Source organism: Bufo gargarizans, chromosome 4, assembly GCF_014858855.1.
Source record: "Bufo gargarizans isolate SCDJY-AF-19 chromosome 4, ASM1485885v1, whole genome shotgun sequence".
NCBI classification, from domain to species: domain Eukaryota; kingdom Metazoa; phylum Chordata; class Amphibia; order Anura; family Bufonidae; genus Bufo; species Bufo gargarizans.
In genome coordinates this window covers 210176773-210198086 of record NC_058083.1, presented here as the reverse complement: position 1 = coordinate 210198086, position 21314 = coordinate 210176773, and the positions used below count along the sequence as shown (strand labels likewise).

Sequence of the window (21314 nt, the reverse complement as noted above, 5' to 3'; positions counted from 1 at the left end):
ATGTTTTGCCTGGCTCTGCTTAGACCCTTGTTGCTGACCCAAGGGGTCCTGCCATCTACACTTCGGGGTGGTCCCGCCTAATTCTGCACTGTTTTCTTACCTGTTATCTTGTACCTGTCCTGTATGTGATAGCCTAGCAATGCTTAACTGTGTTTGGCAGTGCTTAACTGCTTGTGTTCCTGTTTGTATCATGTCTGTTATGTCTACCTTCAGAAGAGGGTTCCTGTGTTCCCCGGAGGGGGAATGCCCATTCTATCTATGTGCAGCTCTGCCTGGGGCTGCTTTGCTTCTATTATTGGCAGCGCAGATAACTACTTCTGCCTCTGTGGAAGCTCTGCCTGGGACCTCCTCGCTTCCAGTCTGCTTGGGGTCCAGGTAGCTGCTTCTGTTCTGTTCTGCTCGGATCCGTCTGGTCTAATGGTGCCTCTGACTAGCTGGTTTCTCTGGAGTAGCCCCTGGCAACTTCCCTTCTGCTCAAGCCTATCCTCACCATCTGAGGCTCTAGTGAAGACCGGGGTGCTGCTTAGTTATGCCCCTTCGGAGTGTTGCCAGTCAGTGGCACAGTGGGTTGTTACCTGCTGTTCTGTTACTCTGGGACTTCTGTTTTGCTTTCTGATGCTTCTGTTACAAAGTGTTCTGTAGATTTTTGCACTTCTTTTACCTGTTTGTAGGATGTCCCAAAGGCCCCTACCCCCCTCCCCGGGGTCCCTGGGCATGTGACAAATAGATATTACCCCCCCCCCCCATATGTGGTTGTAAACTTCTGTATGAGCACACAAGAGGGTGCAGAAGTAAAGGAGCGCCATATGGTTATTGGAGGGAAGATTTTGTTGGACTGGTTTTTCAATACCTTGTCCGATTTAAAGACCACTTGATGCACCCCTACAGTAGCTCTATATTCATGTGCTATTTTTATAGATCAAGTTGCGACAATATCAAATATGTAATTTCCCATCAAAAGATAACTTGCTGGTTGAATAAAAGTAACTTTACGTCAAAATTTGCCAGGGGTATGAATAATTATGGGCAGCACTGTATATCGCAGGGAAATGATGAAAATGGAGTTTTGATTAAATCCCTAAGGGAGATGATTAATTCACGGAAGATGATGTTCCCTAAAGAAAGTAAGTGATTTGATCATCAAATCCCTTAACTGTTTTAGTGAAAAGTTTAATATTTTGATATAATAATATAAAATAATATTGTTTAGATATTTGGATCGGAGTCAGATTTTCTCTTCAAAATCAAAGATTTTTTTAGTACCTACTTCCATAACATTGTATTTGTTTCCATAATAGTACTGTTTGTGTTAAGTAGTGGTGCTAATTTAAATTGCTCAATGACTGTGATAGCTTCTTCCATCCTTTCGCAAGTCCACAAAGGTTTTTCTTTGTCATGCCGCTTGTTCAAAATGTTCTGATAGTTTCATTAAACTGTTCTTCAGATACAACTTCGGTCAGAGTTTGATTTTTTTTCTATATCTGAACCCATGGCCAGGAGTGTGCCCCCACAGAAATATGCCTGGCTGTGTTCCCCCTGACAGAATAGTATATACAGTACAGACCAAAAGTTTGGACACACCTTCTCATTCAAAGAGTTTTCTTTATTTTCAAGACTATGAAAATTGTAGATTCACACTGAAGGCATCAAAACTATGAATTAACACATGTGCAATTATATACATAACAAAAAAGTGTGAAACAACTGAAAATATGTCATATTCTAGGTTCTTCAAAGTAGCCACCTTTTGCTTTGATTACTGCTTTGCACACTCTTGGCATTCTCTTGATGAGCTTCAAGAGGTAGTCATCTGAAATGGTCTTCCAACAGTCTTGAAGGAGTTCCCAGAGATGCTTAGCACTTGTTGGCCCTTTTGCCTTCACTCTGCGGTCCAGCTCACCCCAAACCATCTCGATTGGGTTCAGGTCCGGTGACTGTGGAGGCAAGGTCATCTGGCGCAGCACCCCATCACTCTCCTTCATGGTCAAATAGCCCTTACACAGCCTGGAGGTGTGTTTGGGGTCATTGTCCTGTTGAAAAATAAATGATGGTCCAACTAAACGCATCGGAATAGCATGCCGCTGCAAGATGCTGTGATAGCCATGCTGGTTCAGTATGCCTTCAATTTTGAATAAATCCCCAACAGTGTCACCAGCAAAGCACCCCCAGACCATCACACCTCCTCCTCCATGCTTCACAGTTGGAACCAGGCATGTAGAGTCCATCCGTTCACCTTTTCTGCGTCGCACAAAGACACAGTGGTTTGAACCAAAGATCTCAAATTTGGACTCATCATACCAAAGCACAGATTTCCACTAGTCTAGTGTCCATTCCTTGTGTTCTTTAGCCCAAACAAGTCTCTTCTGCTTGTAGCCTGTCCTTAGCAGTGGTTTCCTAGCAGATATTCTACCATGAAGGCCTGATTTACAGAGTCTCCTCTTAAAAGTTGTTCTAGAGATGTGTCTGCTGCTAGAACTCTGTGTGGCATTGACCTGGTCTCTAATCTGAGCAGCTGTTAACCTGCGATTCTGAGGCTGGTGACTCGGATGAACTTATCCTCTGCAGCAGAGGTGACTCTTGGTCTTCCTTTCCTGGGGCGGTCCGCATGTGAGGCAGTTTGTAGCGCTTGATGGTTTTTGTGACTGCACTTGGGGACACTTTCAAAGTTTTCCCAATTTTTCAGACTGGCTGACCTTCATTTCTTAAAGTAATGATGGCCACTAGTTTTTCTTTACTAAGCTGCTTTTTTCTTGCCATAATACAAATTCTAACAGTCTATTCAGTAGGCTTATCAGCTGTGTATCCACCTGACTTCTCCACAACGCCACTGATGGTCCCAACCCCATTTATAAGGCAAGAAATCCCACTTATTAAACCTGACAGGGCACACCTGTGAAGTGAAAATCATTTCAGGTGACTGCCTCTTGAAGCTCATCAAGAGAATGCCAAGAGTGTGCAAAGCAGTAATCAAAGCAAAAGGTGGCTACTTTGAAGAACCTAGAATATGACATATTTTCAGTTGTTTCACACTTTTTTGTTATGTATACAATTCCAGATGTGTTAATTCATAGTTTTGATGCCTTCAGTGTGAATCAACAATTTTTATAGTCATGAAAATATAGAAAACTCTTTGAATGAGAAGGTGTGTCCAAATTTTTAATCTGTACTGTACCTAGAATTAGGGGTGTCGCTAGGGCCTTTTATCAGTGAACTGTGAGAGCGTTGGGATAAAGGACCTTTGAAGACGTTATCACCATGTGACCAGTAACATAGCAATATTACTGGCCACATGTCTATGAGGTAATCAAAGGTCCTTTGACTGCTTTCTTTTTTTTTTCCAGGACTCCTTACTTGTTTATTTCAACAGTTAATGGATTTAACCCTCCTCTTGTGTTAGGGTCAGAACCGACCTGTTTTCAGGTTTTGAATGTCTATAAGTATCACATAAATTTGTTTATTGCATCAATATTTGTTTTACTTTGTCAGGAACCTCTATTTAAACAATGTAATAGAAAAATTATATTTTTCACTAAATTATAAAATACTGTGGTGAAAATTAAGACGTTTATGGTGTTAGGGTCAATTCTGACCCATTTATAATATAGGATTTTAGGACACTAATAAGTGCCAAAACTGAAATCATAAACACTATCTCTGCTTAGTAACACTGACAGCCAATCACCTCTCAACCCTGTGAGCTGTAGTTAGGGAGGGGCCTCTCTCTTTGCCTCCTTGTCTGCTTCTCTAAATAAAGTAAAGAAACATAGGACCAATACATTTCAGAGTTGCTGAATTGCAGAGTAATCATCTCCAATATGCAGCATGCAAGAGTGAGAAGATTTAGAAAGGTCTAAGGGGTCACACCAAAAATATTAAAACCAATCTTTTCAAGGATAAAGAAGCCTAACAAGGTAACCAAGAGGTAAGAAACAAATTGGATGATAAATAATTGTTCAGAGGGTATTTTATGGCTGATTTAAGACACAGGTCAAAACCGAACTGTTAACATCATGGATAGTAACAGAAAGCTAACATAAGAGGATGGTTATACCAAATCACTTACTTTAGGGAAATCACCCCACAGAGACGTAGTTTTAAACATCTTCCATGAATTGATCATCTCCCTTAGGGATTTGATCAAATCTCCATTTTCATCATTTCCCTGTGTCATATATATATATATTCCTGCAGTTTTCACAATGATCACTAGGCCACTATTTGTGGCTGTGCTGGGATAGTTGCCATGCCAAGCAGCCAAGCCCCGGCTGGTCGACTATCAGTGAGAATGGAAGCCAAGGCAATCAGGTTCTTGTCTCGGCATCCAGTCCCAGAGCTAGTTGGGAAATGTAAGAGTGTCTGTGATTTTGTAAAGTGTCCTTCTCTGTTTGTACCTAAACTTACAGTAAGATATGCTTAATAACTCTCTTTGTAACAACCTTGGCTTGTTTTCTGGATTAACCCCTTGTCTACTAAATTGACATTTACTGATTCTCCCGGTATTCTGACTATGGCTAGTTTCTGGATTAGTCTAGTGTGAGCTGTTTTGTTTGTATCCCTCTCTCCTGACTTTGACTCAGCCTGTCTACTACTGCACTCTGCACCCAGGTCATTTTGGCAGGTCTGCTTGTAGGACGCTCACACCAGTTTTGTGCTAACTTATGTCACAGACATAACCTGGTTTCCTAGCAGCAAACGTCATCTGGCCTTGTGGTAGGCTCTAGTGGTAAAAATCCGGACATCCTTAGCTTCCTGTCAACTGGAGTAGTTAAAGGGGTTGTCCAAGTTATATTTATTGATGACCTATCCTCAGGATAGGTCATCAATATCAGATCGGCTGGGGGCCATAACTCGGCACCACCGCCGATCAGCTGTTTGAAGAGAAGGTGCGCGCCGTGCCAGTGCTGCCTCCTCTTCACTGTTTACCTTCTCGCCGTTGCATCTGCAGCGGTGAGCAGGTGTAATTACACCTAACCGTCCCATTCTTTTCAATGGGACGGATCGCTGTTATACTTGTATGGGAATGATCCGTCCCATTGAAATTAATGGGACGGTTAGATGTAATTACACCTGCTCACCGCTGCAGATGCAACGGCGAGAAGGTAAACAGTGAAGAGGAGGCGGCACTGGCACCGCACGCGCCTTCTCTTCAAACAGCTAATCGGCGGGTGTGCCAGGTGTCGGACCCCAGCCGATCTGATATTGATGACCTATCCTGAGGATAGGTCATCAATAAATATAACTTGAACAACCCCTTTAAGGAAGACTAGTAGTAGTTTCTGAGTTTGTTTGCTGTGGTTCTGGTTGGACCATAGTATCTCCTCATTGTAAGACACTTGGGGCTACTAAGGGTTTTATCATGGAAGTCCCTTGGTCCTAACCTACCGCAGGGAACCATCAAGCCACTACGTCCTGGAATAGTCCCTGATTGACTTCTGACTCAGAGGAGGGTTAAGGACACCAGTGCATAACGCAAAAGGGACAGGTAAACCATAGTTGTTAACAGTTGAAGGTCAGGACAGGCAGAGTATTTGAAAGTTCAGAAACCAGTGTGTTAGGGGAGGCAGCACAGGGTCAATATGTAGATCAGGAAAGGGTGAGGTCAGGCAACTAAAGGTCAGAATTCAGAACACAAGCAGAGGTCATTACACAAAAAATCCAAACAATGAAAGTGACACATTTGCATGAAGATAGCTAGTACAACTTATATCTCAGGTATCTTCAATTTTGTTAGCAGCAATGATGCAGTACATATAGTATGTCCTCACTGATACTATGTAACCAAATCATTAGCACTAGAGAGGTGGGGTTGTATCATGTGAGAATTTTTTTCTTTTACACATGCTGCTGCCAGTGTGATGTGAGGGCATGGCTTCTAAAAGGGGCAATGTTTATATCCGTAAAAAAGTTGGTCCATCCATGAGGGTTGGCTCAGTTTTGAAGAAAAAAAATTGAAGAGGAGGCTGGCAACCTTGCAGAGAAGCTCATCCTCAGGAGGACACAAGGAAGGTTTCTACCTGGGAATGGGGAAGGGTAGAAAAATTAAAATTTTCAATGCTCCCCCCCTCCATACTGTCATTTAGGGAGCTCTGCACATCATTAATCCCCTCTCACTGACATACATGCTCCAGGACTCCACTTTCACCACCTCCCCAACCTCAAACAGTTTAGCCTATCTGAACATAGGTGCAGGTAAACTTGCAGAAGATCTGCGTTTCCACAACAAAACCGACCCAAGAACCAAATGTGTTACTTGCAGTGTTTTAGTGTGTTTTTCCACAGATCTCACCCTTCCATTTAAAAGGGTAAAATCTGCACTAAATTGGCACGCTGAGTATTTCTGAATCCACACTTTAGTTCAATTTTTGCACAGAAGAAAGAAGCAAAGTGTACATTAGATTTAAAGGGAACCTGTCATCATTTTTATGCTGACCGTACTGAGGGCAATTTCAAAACCAACTGGGCACTCCGACGTATCTCAAGGACACCGGGGACTTCCTCTGGGCACTCCAGCTTTTTGAGTGTCCTTGGACGTCGAGAGTCTTTATACCCGGATCCCTTATGACTTAGGGCTTTGGGCTGTCAATCTTGTCCTTAGCAGGAGCAATAAGGACACCATGTTCAATAGCTTCATTCTTGAGGCATTGAACCTGGTTCTCACCAGCAATGTGTTCCAGTTCGACGGTCAACGGTACCACCAGGTGCTAGGTACCGCAATGGGCACGCCAGTGTCGTGCACATATGCGAACCTGTACCTGGCGGTATTTGAAGAGACATACATATTCTCGGAGGGTAACGCCTTCCTGCGGTTCATACATTTATTTCTGCGCTACGTGGATGATATTTTTCTGGTCTGGTCGGGCGGCGAGGAGTCGTGTCGCAAGTTTGTGGATTACCTTAACGCGCACAACAGGATGAAGATGCGATTCACCCTCAATTATGGGGGTGAGTCGCTTGACTTTCTGGATGTGCACGTCACAGTTAAGGATGGTGCACTACACACCACGGGCTTTCGCAAGCACACGGCGACTAACTCGCTGCTCCACCAGACTAGTTCTCATCCGCCATCGGTGAAAAAATCCGTCCGTATGAGAAGGATCACTGACACTCACTCCGGATTCCACAGGCAGGCAGAGGAGCTTAGTAACCGGCTTTTGGATCGGGGTTACCCGCCGAGAGTAGTCTCAGCAGCCCTACGCAAGGCTGCTGCACTCGATCGAAACACATTGTTGGTCGAGAAAAATAGAAGCTTGGAACAATCCCGTTTCGCTTTGGATTTAAATATAGTCCTGCTGCGGATATCATCAAACGGGTCTTAAATGAAAATTGGGATCTTTTGAAAGGGGATCCAGCTTTGTGCAATCTCTCCAGTCAGCGACCACTGGTTACATTCAGAAAACGCACAACTCTCAAAAATAAGCTAGTCAGTAGTGTACTCCACAAACCACAAGTTGAGACTTGGCTCACAAGTAACAAATCTAAAGGAAACTATAGATGTGGGCATTGTTCCTTTTGTGCATTAAATGCGTGTAGTAAGTGGTTGCAAATAGGAGGAGTTAAACATTTGGTACGGGATTTTATTACATGCAGCACACCCTATGTTGTTTATGTTGTATTTTGTCCATGTAAGAGATTCTATATTGGCAAAACTATTCGTCCACTTTTTGAGCGAATACGAGAACATGTCAATTCTATTTTTTTAGGTAGGGGGTGTCCCCGCTTGATTGAGCATATCAGGACCGAGCATGGTGACCGTCCACGTTGTCTTTCCTTTGCAGGAGTGGAACAGGTCCGACCCATACCTAGGGGAGGGGATCGACACCGTCTGCTCCTGCAGAGGGAAGCAAGGTGGATCTTACTAGAGCTACCGGAGCGGCGGGGCTAAATGATAGAGCGACATGTCCGTATTCCTTTAAAAGATCAAATGACACACTAGAAAACCCACTTGTCTTCAAACCTGTTAGTTTAAAAGTTCCTGGACCCCTTAAGAAACAGATTCTTTCTTGTGCAGTAATTATTGTTGTAGGCTGTATGAAACAGCAACGTTCATTATACAGCGACATGTAGTATATTAATATGTCCTTATATTGATGAAAACTGATTCAACCTTGGTGCTGAATTGTATGTAGTTTCTCACATGTATACTTCCTGTCATTAATCAGTGGCGCACAGCAGTAGGTTTAAAGAGCACACCAAATGCTTCAAATAACTTCTTTATTAACTTCAACTTTTCTTCATATGTAACACTGCCGCCTCCGCAGCAGATAGTCCATGTACAAAACACATGTTGAAAAGATATCACAAAATGGCAGTATGCATAAGATGGTGGTTCAACTGTTCAATCTTGTATCAGTAGTTTGGAGACAGCACACCAAGGACAGCATATAGCTTCAAATTCTATATTTATTTTACCAGTGGTACAATCTCATAGTACTATTTATTGCTTGTTGCGACGTTTCGGCCCAATTTGATGCCCTTTATCAAGCTGAGATGGCCGGTCATAAGACTTCCACTGCGTGCTGTGGAAGTATTATGACCGGCCATCTCAGCTTGATAAAGGGCACCAAATTGGGCCCGAATAGTCGAAACAAGCAATAAATGTTACTATGAGATTGTACCACTGGTAAAATAAATATTGAATTTGAAGCTATATGCTGTCCTTGGTGTGCTGTCTCCAAACTACTGATACAAGCTATTTACCGACTCCTCGGGTTTCTTTTATTCTTTCGGAAGCAGTCTCAAGCCCCCATCCACTTGTAGTCCTCAATGTAATTATTCCCCAACTTGGATCCAAGGTATGGAAGTACGGATAAGGCAACAAAGGGATTTCTGTACCGGCAGCGGCTTCCCCGAAACCCGACTCTCAGCCTCTGTCCTCCGATCCCACCGCTTCCCAATTTGTAGTTTGCAATTGTACTTTGCAATTGTTGGAACTGTAAGTAAACACACATATAACTGGTTCAATATACAGTTCCAATCACAATACTAACAGGAACATTATATAACTGTTTTAAATACCTATTTTGGCCTCTCCTGCTTCCATAAAAACACATCTCTCTCAGTGGATTGAATGTCTCTTCAGCTCCTGTCTCTGGTGAATAATAATTTTAGCAGCTCCTGCTAGGGGAATTCCCAGACAGACTGTGTGTGAGGCTGGCTGTGATTGGTGAAAACTCTTGTTGTGTGAGAAGCTGGCTGTGATTGCTAAAAACTCTTGTTGTGTGAGAAGATGGCTGTGATTGGTCTAGACTTCTGCCCAGCAACAACAGATTAACACTATGCTTTCTGTTGTTTCTGCTGTGTCACTGAGCTTACCTTACACTACAAAATGAATCTTAAAGGCATATTATCTTTTCTGCTTCTGTGAACACAAAACATAACAGTTATATGACAAAACATGATGTCACAGTAAATAACTCTGCTTTTGTCTTTAACACATAAACAATTCCTATACAGCATGCTTGGGGTGGCAAGCCGGGTCCATGGCCTGAGTGTACTTTCACGAACCAGTTGGTGTGAACCCACTGTGCCACATGCACATGACCAACCTCCTCTAAAGGTGTTAAATAAGTGAACCAGTTGTTCTTCACCCAAAATGGTGGGGATACACTTTCCCAAGGGAAATACCATGTTGCTACCTCTCAAGGTGGACTGGCACATGAAAAAGCTGGCCAGGCAGACCAGGGGGTATCAGAAAAAGGTACCAGAGGGACAATCATACTCAACAGGCCAAGTAGTAACCAGGAGCGACAGTGCAGGTCTGAAGGATGAGAAAGAGATGAAGTCGAACAAGCAATAGGTCAGGGCAGGCAGCTCAGTTACAGATCAAACAATCCGAGTCAGCAATAAGGAGAGATGAGACGGGGCAGAAAAGGATCACACATGAATTAAAATTCAGAATATAACCATGGGTCAGGAATGCAGAAATATCAGCACAAATGACAGCAAACTTTGCTGTACAAAAGAACTTTTGACACTCAGGCACCTGGAAAGAGGGCTGGACCACATATATAGGTCCAGAAAGGTTGGGATTGGTCACACAGGTCACATGTGCAAAACCATTAAATCACAGGAAGTGAAGCACACCTGCCCTTCATTAGGTGCTAGAGGGAACAGGCTGGAAGACATGCTGTGTTCAGAGCCAGAAGGAAACCATGATTCTGATTCCAGTAAGGACGACGCCTGCAAGGAAAGAACTTAGGACCATGGCAGTGAATGGGAAGATGCCGGCAGAAGATCACCACAGCTACCTGCCCCATAATGCAGCTGGATGTGGAAAATGATGGAGGCGGCCAGGGAGGACAGTGCTCACCCGAACACGGAGCCCAGGACCACAGCACTGAGTTGGGGAACAGAGGCGGTCAGCAACCACTGTTACACCATTCCACCACATGGTTCGGTTTACCTGTGATCCTTGCCTGAGACCAAAGCCATGTCTGATTATATTAGAGAAAACCTTTGAAAGACGATTCATCTGGAAGTCCTTATTTATGGCAGGGGCAGGCTTCATTTTCATTAACTAGGATGTATCTCTTCAGCTGTGTATTGCTTACCATGTCTGAATAATGAAGAACTTGTACCCCTTCCTTTCTTTCCTGAGCATATTTATAGACTTCCAGGTTACTCATGAAGTTAGATCTCCAAGGGGAATACAATTTAATCTGTATTTAAGAGGTTGAGGAGTGGAATACCACATTTAACACCCTTGGCAACCGTTAGGATTACCTGGTCAGGCACTTTGGCCTCTGCAATTTTACAGCAGTTTTCCAGAAATTTGTAAATTATATCTTCCTTGACCTTCTTTTTGTCTGTAATGTGGTCTACCTAGGTGACATCTTGGTCCTCTTTGCTGATCTGTCTTTGCACTGGAAGCACATCTGAATTTACAAGAATAAAGACTATTGGGGTAATTTATTCAAACTGGTGCAAATTAGAACTGGCTAAGTTGCCCATAGAAACCAATCAGATTCCACCTCTTATTTTTGACAGCTCCTTTGGAAAATGAAAGGTGGAATATGATCCGTTGCTATGGGCAACTAAGCCAGTTCTACTTTACACCAGTTTGATAAATGACCCCATATATGCTCAATTCGAAAAGTGTTTGTTTGAGAGAACCTCTTTACCATTCCTAGTTTATGTAATCTCTGACAAAGGTATTCATATAAACCCTGAGAAACTGACAGTGGATCTGAACTGGCCTTGTCCTGTGAGTGCCATACAGCAGTTTTTGAGTGTTTATTACCAGCAGTTCACTTCCCACTTTTCTTATCTTAGCACCCCAATATTTGCATTTACCGAAAAAGGGGTGAATTCTAAGGAGTAGACGCAGAAAGCCTTTTCTAAGCCTCAATTCTCTACCGCCTTGTTGTCTCCAAACTATTATTTTTGGAGGTGGATGCAGTCTTAGTGGGAGCTGGGTCTGGCCTCACCCAAACAGGGTCCTCCAGCAAAATGGTCTCTAAATCATTCTCTACTATAGAGCAGAATTGCTCAATTGGGGTCAGTGAACTGTAATCAATCATGTTGTACCCGGAGGAGGGCATCACCTTCTGGAAAGCACATGTCATCCTATTGTCATTATTATGGCTAAGGGTCAGTATTAGGGCAAACGGTCAGTATTAGGGTCAGTTTTAGGGTTAAAAGTCAGTATTGGGGTCAGGAGCCAGTATTAGGGTTAGGGCACATGGAAAGAAAAGGGGAGGGCAGTCTCTACTCACCTGTCCAGGTGCAGTCCCACAATGCAGCGATGTAAACCCAGCCTCTATTGGCGGGTCTGCTCCCCATTGGTTGTAATTTACTTATTTTTGTATGGATTCTTTAGGTCCTTGTCAGGTGTTCTTTTGTTGAATGCAATGTCATCACTTGAATCTATGTATTAATTAATCTGCACCTCATGATGGGTGGGTTGCAGCCCTTATATATACCCTGCTGTTTTCCATGTGATATTCTCCTGTATTATATCATTTGAAGCTCTTTCAACTTGGACCCATAGATCAGACAAGGTGGGTACTGCATAATGGAAATAGGTGCTCAACAGACCTCCAAAAAACACTGATTTGGCAATCATGTATACCAAGGCAGAACCTGCTCTCATCACTAAATGCTATTATTTGCCATTGATGGCCTCATCAGAGTTTGCAGGAGCGCTGGATAGGGCCTAATGCCACCATGCATAAAACCGAGACACACAGGACCAACACCAGGTGTAATGGTGTGGAGCACTATTAGATACCATGCCCATCTGGTATTTGTGGAAGGAACATTGACTAGTCTTAAGTATGTCCAGGATAATATGGAACCAGTCCTACTGCCATTTTTTACTCAGTTAGGAGAAGTGATGATCAGGTGGGCATAGGCTGTGACTGATATCCGAGACCCTGCTGCATCCACCAGCATTGCTGTAAACACCGATGGTGGCGGATAAACCCTTTGTATGCCGCAATCAACGCTGACCACGGCATATACAAGGTAGGGGCTCCCTCTGCCTCTCCATTGCCCCCCCCCCATGACTGGGGCCTCGATGGCTGCGATGGCAACCCCAGGCCATGCAAAGGCCTCGAAGTCTGCCATGTACGGAAGCCTGTGAGGCCCAAGCTTCCGAACTGGTCCTTAAAAAAGTTGATTTGGGTAATTTCCTTAAAAAAATTTTAAACTCTAATCCATCTAACATCCCCAAAAATATAAATTAAATGACATTTACAAAATTATGGCAACATAAAGTAGACATATGGGAAATGTAAAGTAATAACTATTGTGAGACAGTGACAGGTCTCACTCAGGTTAGAGGCAAGGAAGGGGTGGATAGTTCGGTCCACACCCCTGTTCCACCACAGGTGAGAGAAGCTGGAGGTAATCAGCCTGGCACAAAGCACCTCCCAGAGTGTCAGAAAGGGGGGAGTGTGTTACCTGTGGACAGAGGCCTGGAGGCTCTGTCTGTGTGGTCTCAGCTGGGCAAGGCTGAGGGATCACAAGGCTGGGAGATAGCCTGGAGTTGGGGGACATAGCGACGCCTGGGAGGGTCGCAGGGCCATAGTCAGGCAGACTACTGATCCCCAATCCCCCACAAGAAATACTGAACTGGAGACAGTGGGCGTACTGTGCTCTGTACAGCCAGGAGGCTGTGGGACATTGGCTGACAAAGCCGCACGAGTTCACAGGGTGTGAACTGGGACCTAGGTGAGTCATGAAACTTTATGTTTAGTTAGAGCCTGGACGGGCGAGTGTTTATTATTTTGTCATTTTATTGTTGCTGGTGTTGAACAATAAATACACTGTTTGGACCTGAAAATTGGTGTCCTAAAGGCGTATCTGTGAGAATGACCCCCGGAGAAGAGCTAACCCCCCCCCCCCCACACACACACACACACACACACACACTATCTTATAAGGTATCACTATCTGTCTTAAAAGCAGATAATTTTTTTACATTTTTGGTAAATTTGGGATTTGGATTTTTTTTTATTAATAAAGGTGAAATATATAGACTCAAATTTGCATAATACAATGTGTCACAAAAAAACAATATGAGAATGGCTTGGTTAATTGGTCAGGAAGGTGAAAACCTGGCCTGGGGTAAAAGGGGTTAATATATTATATATTTATTTTTTATTTTTATTTTCCAATCCATTTCAAGTTTCCCCTAATAAAATTGAATATAACCTGTGGGTTGCCTTCTCTAGCGGCTCCCTACCTGTTTTACCAAATGATTGCCATAAAACATAAATAAATAAACATATAAACAAATAATTGCGCAAATAATATACTAATGTGGGGGCTGATAACTGTGTCTTTTATGAAATACAGAAAGGAAAACTGCTGGTGATACATATCTTTATGCATCACATTAGTGAATATTCCCAAAAGTGTCAAGATCCCATGCTTCCATACACTGGTGGTGGGACCTAATATTAGGAAAATACTAAAATCTTTTGGGGCTTTGGTGTAATGAATAATTACAAAAAATAACTCTAAGGATATGCCCACATAGCAAAATCCCAGGAGCCAAGCAGCCAAGTAAGCCATAGCCATATTCAACGCATTACAAATGGATTGTTATTTAGCGTACATTGTAAATGGCCACATCTGAGCTAGTAAACAGTTGTACCATGTAGCCATGCCATAATCATGTTAACCTTTTCAGATAAATGAGTCCTAAATTTTGTGTGTCTTCTCAGAAACAAACACTGCTTGGAAACTACCAGTACCTCATACAAGACTTGGGTATTAACATCACAGTTTTTCTGACTAGTAAGTATATTTTTACATTTTACTTTAGTGTTTCCACATGTGTGGCTGCCATTTTGGATGCACGCTAAGGGCTCATGCACACGACCGTTGGATGTTTTGCATTCTGTATTTTCTGGAATGGAATAGAACAGTCCAATCCTTGTCCGTAATGCTGACAATACTAGGGCATGTTCTACTTTTTTGCAGAACGGCCATGCGGTCACAGAATACACATAGTCATTTCCATTTTTTAGTGGCCCCGTTGTAGTGAATGATTCCACATGCGGCCCCCCAAAAAACATACGGAGACTAAAAAAAGAAATGTGTGTATGAGCCCTAATACCATGATGACACCAGTTAATATGTATATATTTATTTGTGTCTTTCTCTAGTGAGTTTAAACCATCCATCCCCAAAGTTGGCACCTTACAGACCCTCGGGACAACTTCTCTCTCCTCCTTTATTATTCTCTGTTTTAATGCAGCTCGTTTTTGCTGTGATTGTTCAAACCACGGCATGCCTCCTGCTTCAACAGCAGCCATGGTTCAATGAAACAGATGTGTTCAGGTAAATTTATTCACAAAACAACCATAGATGTCACTGGTGGATAATGATGCTTTCTAGACAGAATCAATTCTAGCAATTCAAAATTCATCCCAAATTCTTGAAATTCAAAATCAGTCCTCTTCCCCAAAGGAAAGAAAACTAAGGGGGCATTTGACAAATCAGATGCATCAGTTTTGTGGTCTAAAAAAGTTGAAAGTCATGGCAACTTCAAAATTTTCTGCAACGTTTGGTCAATTTTGCGACATTTGGTTTTCTTTGCCATTTATCACAGTAGGCTATGCTTAAGAGCTAAAAATGAGATAAGACCTGGATTATGGCTCATTTACTATGTGCGACTGTTGCAAAAGTCACAAAAAGTTGCAGAATACTAGAGATGAGTGAACTACTCGACAGCAATGGTAAATCATATCTGAGTAATACTGACATCCATAGCTAGAGGTAAATGCATATTTAACGGTGTTAACAAACAGTGTGTTTAACCTCTTCAGGACACATGACGTACCGGTACGTCATGATGCCCTGGTACTTAAGGACACATGACGTACCGGTACGTCATGTGTTGTTTCGATCACTGCCGCCCAGCTGGCAGTGATCGGAACAAGGTGCCTGCACAAATCATTGAGCAGGCACCTAGGCTAAATGCGCGGGGGGGTCCCGTGACCCCCCCATGTCGGCGATCGCAACAAACCGCAGGTCAATTCAGACCTGCGGTTTGATGCGCTTTTTGCCGTTTCTGATCCCCGCGGTCCCTGACCGCGGGGATCAGAAACTATACAATGCCCAGAATATATATGTTATTCCTCCCCCTGCACCCCTGAATGATATTATGTGGGCGGGTGGTGCAGGGGGAGGGTTGCGGGCGGTGCGGGCGGCGGGCGGTGCGGCAGGCGGGATCGCGATCCCCCGCCTGCCTCCCATTGCGTAATCGTTGGTTTCTAGTGGGTATACCAGGGTGCCAGCACATTTCTGGCACCCTGGTATAAACGGCTGACATTGTTGATGCGATGTCAGCCGTTTAACCCTTTCCATACAGCGGTCCGTACGGACCGCTGTATGGAAAAGGTTAACAGCACAGGGAGCTCCCTCCCTCTCCGATCGGGGGGCTGCTGTGCCTTTGCAGCCCCCCGATGGGAGAGGGAGAGAGCCCCCAGACAGCCCCCCGACACCCCAGTCCTTACCCTTCCCCGTCTGCGTAGTTGTGGCAGACGGGGAAGGTTCCCATGGCAACAGGACGCCTGCTCAGGCATCCTGCTGTCCATGGTGCTGAACAGATCTATGCTGAAAGCATAGATCTGTTCAGTGTAAGTAAAATACAGGGCAGTACCCTATATAGAGTACAGTACTGTATTATATAGACATCAGACCCACTGGATCTTCAAGAACCAAGTGGGTCTGGGTAAAAAAAAAAGTGAAAAAAAGAGAAAAAAAAAGTAAAAATCAAAAAACACATTTATCACTGATTAAAAATGAAAAAAAAAAAATTCCCTACACATGTTTGGTATCGCCGCGTCCGTAACGACCTGATCTATAAAACGGTAATGTTACTTTACCCGAACGGTGAACGCCATAAAAATAAAAAATTAAAAACTATGATAAAATATAAATTTTGCCCACCTTACTTCCCAAAAAAAGGTAATAAAAGTGATAAAAAAAGTCGCATGTACGCCAAAATTGTAACAATCAAACCGTCATCTCATCCCGCAAAAAATGAGACCCTACTTAAGATAATCGCCCAAAAACTGAAAAAACTATGGCTCTTAGACTATGAAAACACTAAAACATCATTTTTTTTGTTTCAAAAATGAAATCATTGTGTAAAACTTACATAAATAAAAAAAAGTATACATATTGGGTACTGCCGCGTCCGTATGGACCGGCTCTATAAAAATATCACATGACCTAACCCCTCAGGTGACCACCGTAAAAAAATAAAAATAAAAACGGTGTAAAAAAAGCAATTTTTTGTCATCTTACATCACAAAAAGTGCAATAGCAAGCGATCAAAAAATCATATGCACCCCCAAAATAGTGCCAATCAAACCGACATCTCATCCCGCAAAAAATGAGACCCTACTCAAGATAATCGCCCAAAAACTGAAACAACTATGGCTCTTAGACTATGTAGACACTAAAACTTTTTTTGTTTTAAAAATGAAATCATTGTGTAAAACTTACATAAATAAAAAAAATTGTATACATATTATGTATCGCCGCGTCCGTGACAACCTGCTCTATAAAATTACCACATGATCTACCCTGTCAGATGAATGTTGTAAATAACAAAAAAAAAAACTGTGCCAAAAAGGTATTTCTTGTTACCTTGCCGCACAAAAAGTGTAATATAGAGCAACCAAAAATCATATGTACCCTAAACTAGTACCAACAAAACTGCCACCCTATCCCGTAGTTTCTAAAATGGGGTCACTTTTTTGAGTTTCTACTCTAGGGGTGCATCAGGGGGGCTTCAAATGGGACATGGTGTCAAAAAACCAGTCCAGCAAAATCTGCCTTCCAAAAACCGTATGGCATTCCTTTCCTTCTGCGCCCTGCCGTGTGCCCGTACAGTGGTTTACGACCACATATGGGGTGTTTCTGTAAACTACAGAATTAGGGCCATGAATAATGAGTTTTGTTTGGCTGTTAACCCTTTCTTTGTAACTGGAAAAAAAATATTAAAATGGAAAATCTGCCAAAAAAGTGAAATTTGGAAATTGTATCTCTATTTTCCATTAAATCTTGTGCAACACCTAAAGGGTTAAAAATGTATGTAAAATCAGTTTTGAATACCTTGAGGGGTGTAGTTTCTTAGATGGGGTCACTTTTATGGAGTTTCTACTCTAGGGGTGCATCAGGGGGCTTCAAATGGGACATGGTGTAAATAAACCAGTCCATAAAAATCAGCCTTTCAAAAACCAAATGGCGCACCTTTCACTGTACGTCCCGCTGTGTGGCCGTACAGTAGTTTACGGCCACATATTGGGTGTTTCTGTAAACGGCAGAGTCAGGGCAATAAAGATACAGTCTTGTTTGGCTGTTAACCCTTGCTTTGTTAGTGGAAAAAATGGGTGAAAATGGAAAAATAGACAAAAAAATGAAATCCTCAAATTTCATCCCCATTTGCCAATAACTCTTGTGCAACACCTAAAGGGTTAACAACGTATGTAAAATCAGTTTTGAATACCTTGAGGGGTGTAGTTTCTTAGATGGGGTCATTTTTGGGAGTTTTCTATTATCTAAGCCTCACAATATGACTTCAAACCTGAACTGGTCCATAAAAAGTGGGATTTTGACGATTTCTGAAAATTTTCAAAATTTGCTTCTAAACTTCTAAGCCTTGTAACATCCCCAAAAAATAAAATATCATTCCCAAAATTCTACAAACATGAAGTAGACATATGGGGAATGTAAAATCATCACAATTTTTGGGGGTATTACTATGTATTACAGAAGTAGAGAAACTGAAACTTTGAAATTTGCAAATTTTTGAGATTTTTGGGTAAATTAGGTATTATTTTGTGCAAAAAAAATAATTTTTTTGACTTCATTTTACCAGTGTCATGAAGTACAATATGTGACGAAAAAACAATCTCAGAACGGCCTGGATAAGTCAAAGCGTTTTAAAGTTATCAGCACTTAAAGTGACACTGGTCAGATTTGCAAAAAATGGCCTGGTCCTAAGGTGTAAAAAGGCTGTGTCCCTAAGGGGTTAAAAACACATTGCACCGGAATATGTGTTATGCTTTTTTATATTCCAAAGCTTCCAAAAATGGTCCTTTATTAGGGGCAGATGGAGTTTAAACACACACAGTGTTATGGGATAAAAAAAAAAAAAAACAGTGGCTTGTTGGAGTACCAACCATCCAAAAATTATGCTTTGACAGGGTCAGATTATCTGACTATATACAACTCACACGAGTGTTGATTGTCAGAAGAAAAAGTGGCTTGTTGTGAATGGGCCTAGAAAAATGATCCCTTTGAACTGGGAATCAGCAGTGGATGTAGAAAGGGTAGAGTATTAAGAAGCACAAGGCTGCAATAGTAGCAGCAGCAGAAGCGACATAGCATGGAACATACAAGACAGTAGGTCAGTTGTCTATGGGTGGTAGTAGTAATAGTAGTAGTAGTGGTAGTTATGGTAGTAGTGGCAGATGCTTTGCTTTAGTAGTGGTGGAAGTAGGGGATTAGAAGCAAAGTACAGTACAGCAGCAGCCATAGCAGGCAGCAGCCATATGGTGGTGATGGCAGCAGCAGCCATGTGGCTGCACTGCACAGTGATGAGTCACAGGCTTGCTCCCCTGCCCACTGCTCTGTCTACAGCAGCTACACCGCCTACAACTCCTGTGTCCATCTTTCTATACTCAGACATTAATTTACTTCTCACTCAGTGTCTAAATACTGTCACTGACCGTCCACAGACCTTCCCTCCCCATCTCCTGAGTGTGATAAACAGCATGAATCAGTAAACACATCCAAACACATCTGTATCTAATCCTATCCTGTGTGATACAACCTGCTGAGCGGTGTATCTAATCCCATCACTGACAGTCCACAGACCTTCCCTCCCCATCTCCAGAGTGTGATAAACAGCATGAATCAGTAAACACATCCAAACACATCTGTATCTAATCCTATCCTTTGTGATATAACCTGCTGAGCGGTGTATCTAATCCCATCACTGGCAGTCCAGAGGCTCTTCCTTCACCACCTCCAGAGTGTGATAAACAGATTGAATCAGCTAGCACATCCAAACATATCTATTCCTATCATGTATGTGTGCCTGATACACATCCTGTTGTGTGTGATCCTGCCTGCTGAAGTGTGCAGCTATCCCATCTTGTATGATACAGCCTGCTGAACTGTGTATCTAATCCTATTTTATGGTCAGGGCTAGGGCAACGTCGGCGCACGCAGAGAAACCTGCCCTGAACATAGTGGCTGAATTGTGCCGGGAGCCACGGGCGCGGGTACACCAGTGAAAAAAGGGGGCATACCTGAAAGGGAGCTTTGAAGAAAAGGGCGGGAGGGAGGGGCGTGAGGCTCGGGCGCCTGGCTGAGCTGCAGGTAGGGGGATAAATAGCCAGACGCCCCTCCCACAAATGCAGGCTGTTAACAGCCTCACTATTTATAGTCAGGGCTAGGACAACGTCGGCGCACGCAGAGAAACCTGCCCTGAACATAGTGGCTGAATTGTGCCGGGAGCCACGGGCGCGGGTACACCAGTGAAAAAAGGGGGCAAAAAACATCAGTTAGGTACAACACTTTTTTGCAAACTACAAAGCCAGTGATCGAAAGGCACGAGATATCTCTACTCGAGGATTGGGTATATACCTAGTGAAGCAGGAGGACCGCCACCGCCCCATGGACCGGATGACATTAGCTGGCACCTGATGCCGAGAAACAGCGGAGGCTGCCCCTAGCGACATGAGTGGCCCGAAATTACCTTGGGGTCATAGCCTAGACCCTGGGCGAGGGCACGGATGAAAGATATAAACTGAGGGTGCTGAGAGGCTTGCCTGCGGCTGGCAGGAGCGGGCTATCTGGTGATGAACCTTGGATGAGGGCTAGCAGTTGATGCAGCACCTGAACCGGGCACCAATCGTTCAACGTGGGATAGAATTTACCTCGGAAGGGGGTCCCGTCTGAATGGTTTTGGTGGAAGGTAGCAGGGGAGTGTAATGCCCTGGCCCCATAACAGATGCTGCTTCAGAGGATGGTTATGGCGATTTGGACCCGCCAGAACCTCACAGGGCCGGAGGAATCCATAAAAGGTGAGATACATGGCCGCTTTCAAAATCAGGCTAGTGAAGGGCCCAAAAGGATTACCATCCAATGACGAAGAAAGATCCCTGAACAATTTACCGGACACAGGTTGCCTATGGCTCACGGACCCCTTCCCCTCCTTTGAATACCCCGAAGGGTGGCTTTAGAAAATGAAGACAGAACCTGGGCGATCCAGGAACACTGACAACCTGGGCAATCCAGGAACGCTGACAACCTGAGCGATCCGGGAACGCTGACCACCTGGGCGATCCAGGAACGCTGACCACCTGGGCGATCCAGGGACGCTGACCACCTGGGCGATCCAGGGACGCTGACCACCTGGGCGATCCAGGGACGCTGACCACCTGGGCGATCCAGGGACGCTGACCACCTGGGCGATCCAGGGACGCTGACCACCTGGGCGATCCAGGGACGCTGACCACCTGGGCGATCCAGGGACGCTGACCACCTGGGCGATCCAGGGACGCTGACCACCTGGGCGATCCAGGGACGCTGACCACCTGGGCGATCCAGGGACGCTGACCACCTGGGCGATCCAGGGACACTGACAACCTGGGCGATCCAGGGACACTGACAACCTGGGAGAGATAATGCCATCTTTTATGATACAGCCTGCTGAGCTGTGTATCTAATCCTATTTTGTATGATACAACCTGCTGAGCTGTGTATCTAATCCCATCTTGTATGATACAGCCTGCTGAGCTGTGTATCTAACCCTAACTTATATGATACAGCCTGCTGAG

At 43.7% G+C, this 21314-nt stretch overlaps 1 protein-coding gene across 2 annotated transcripts in view; it reads left to right on the top strand.

Annotated features, from left to right (window-relative positions):
* Nucleotides 1-21314, top strand: part of LOC122933689 (probable cation-transporting ATPase 13A4) — a 322029-nt gene that overhangs the window by 271902 nt on the left and 28813 nt on the right. For both annotated transcript variants that reach the window (XM_044288647.1, XM_044288646.1), the window contains exons 25-26: nucleotides 14172-14244; nucleotides 14616-14790. In XM_044288647.1, coding sequence (XP_044144582.1) covers nucleotides 14172-14244; nucleotides 14616-14790 — 248 coding nt within the window. The remainder of the gene's footprint in view (nucleotides 1-14171; nucleotides 14245-14615; nucleotides 14791-21314) is intronic.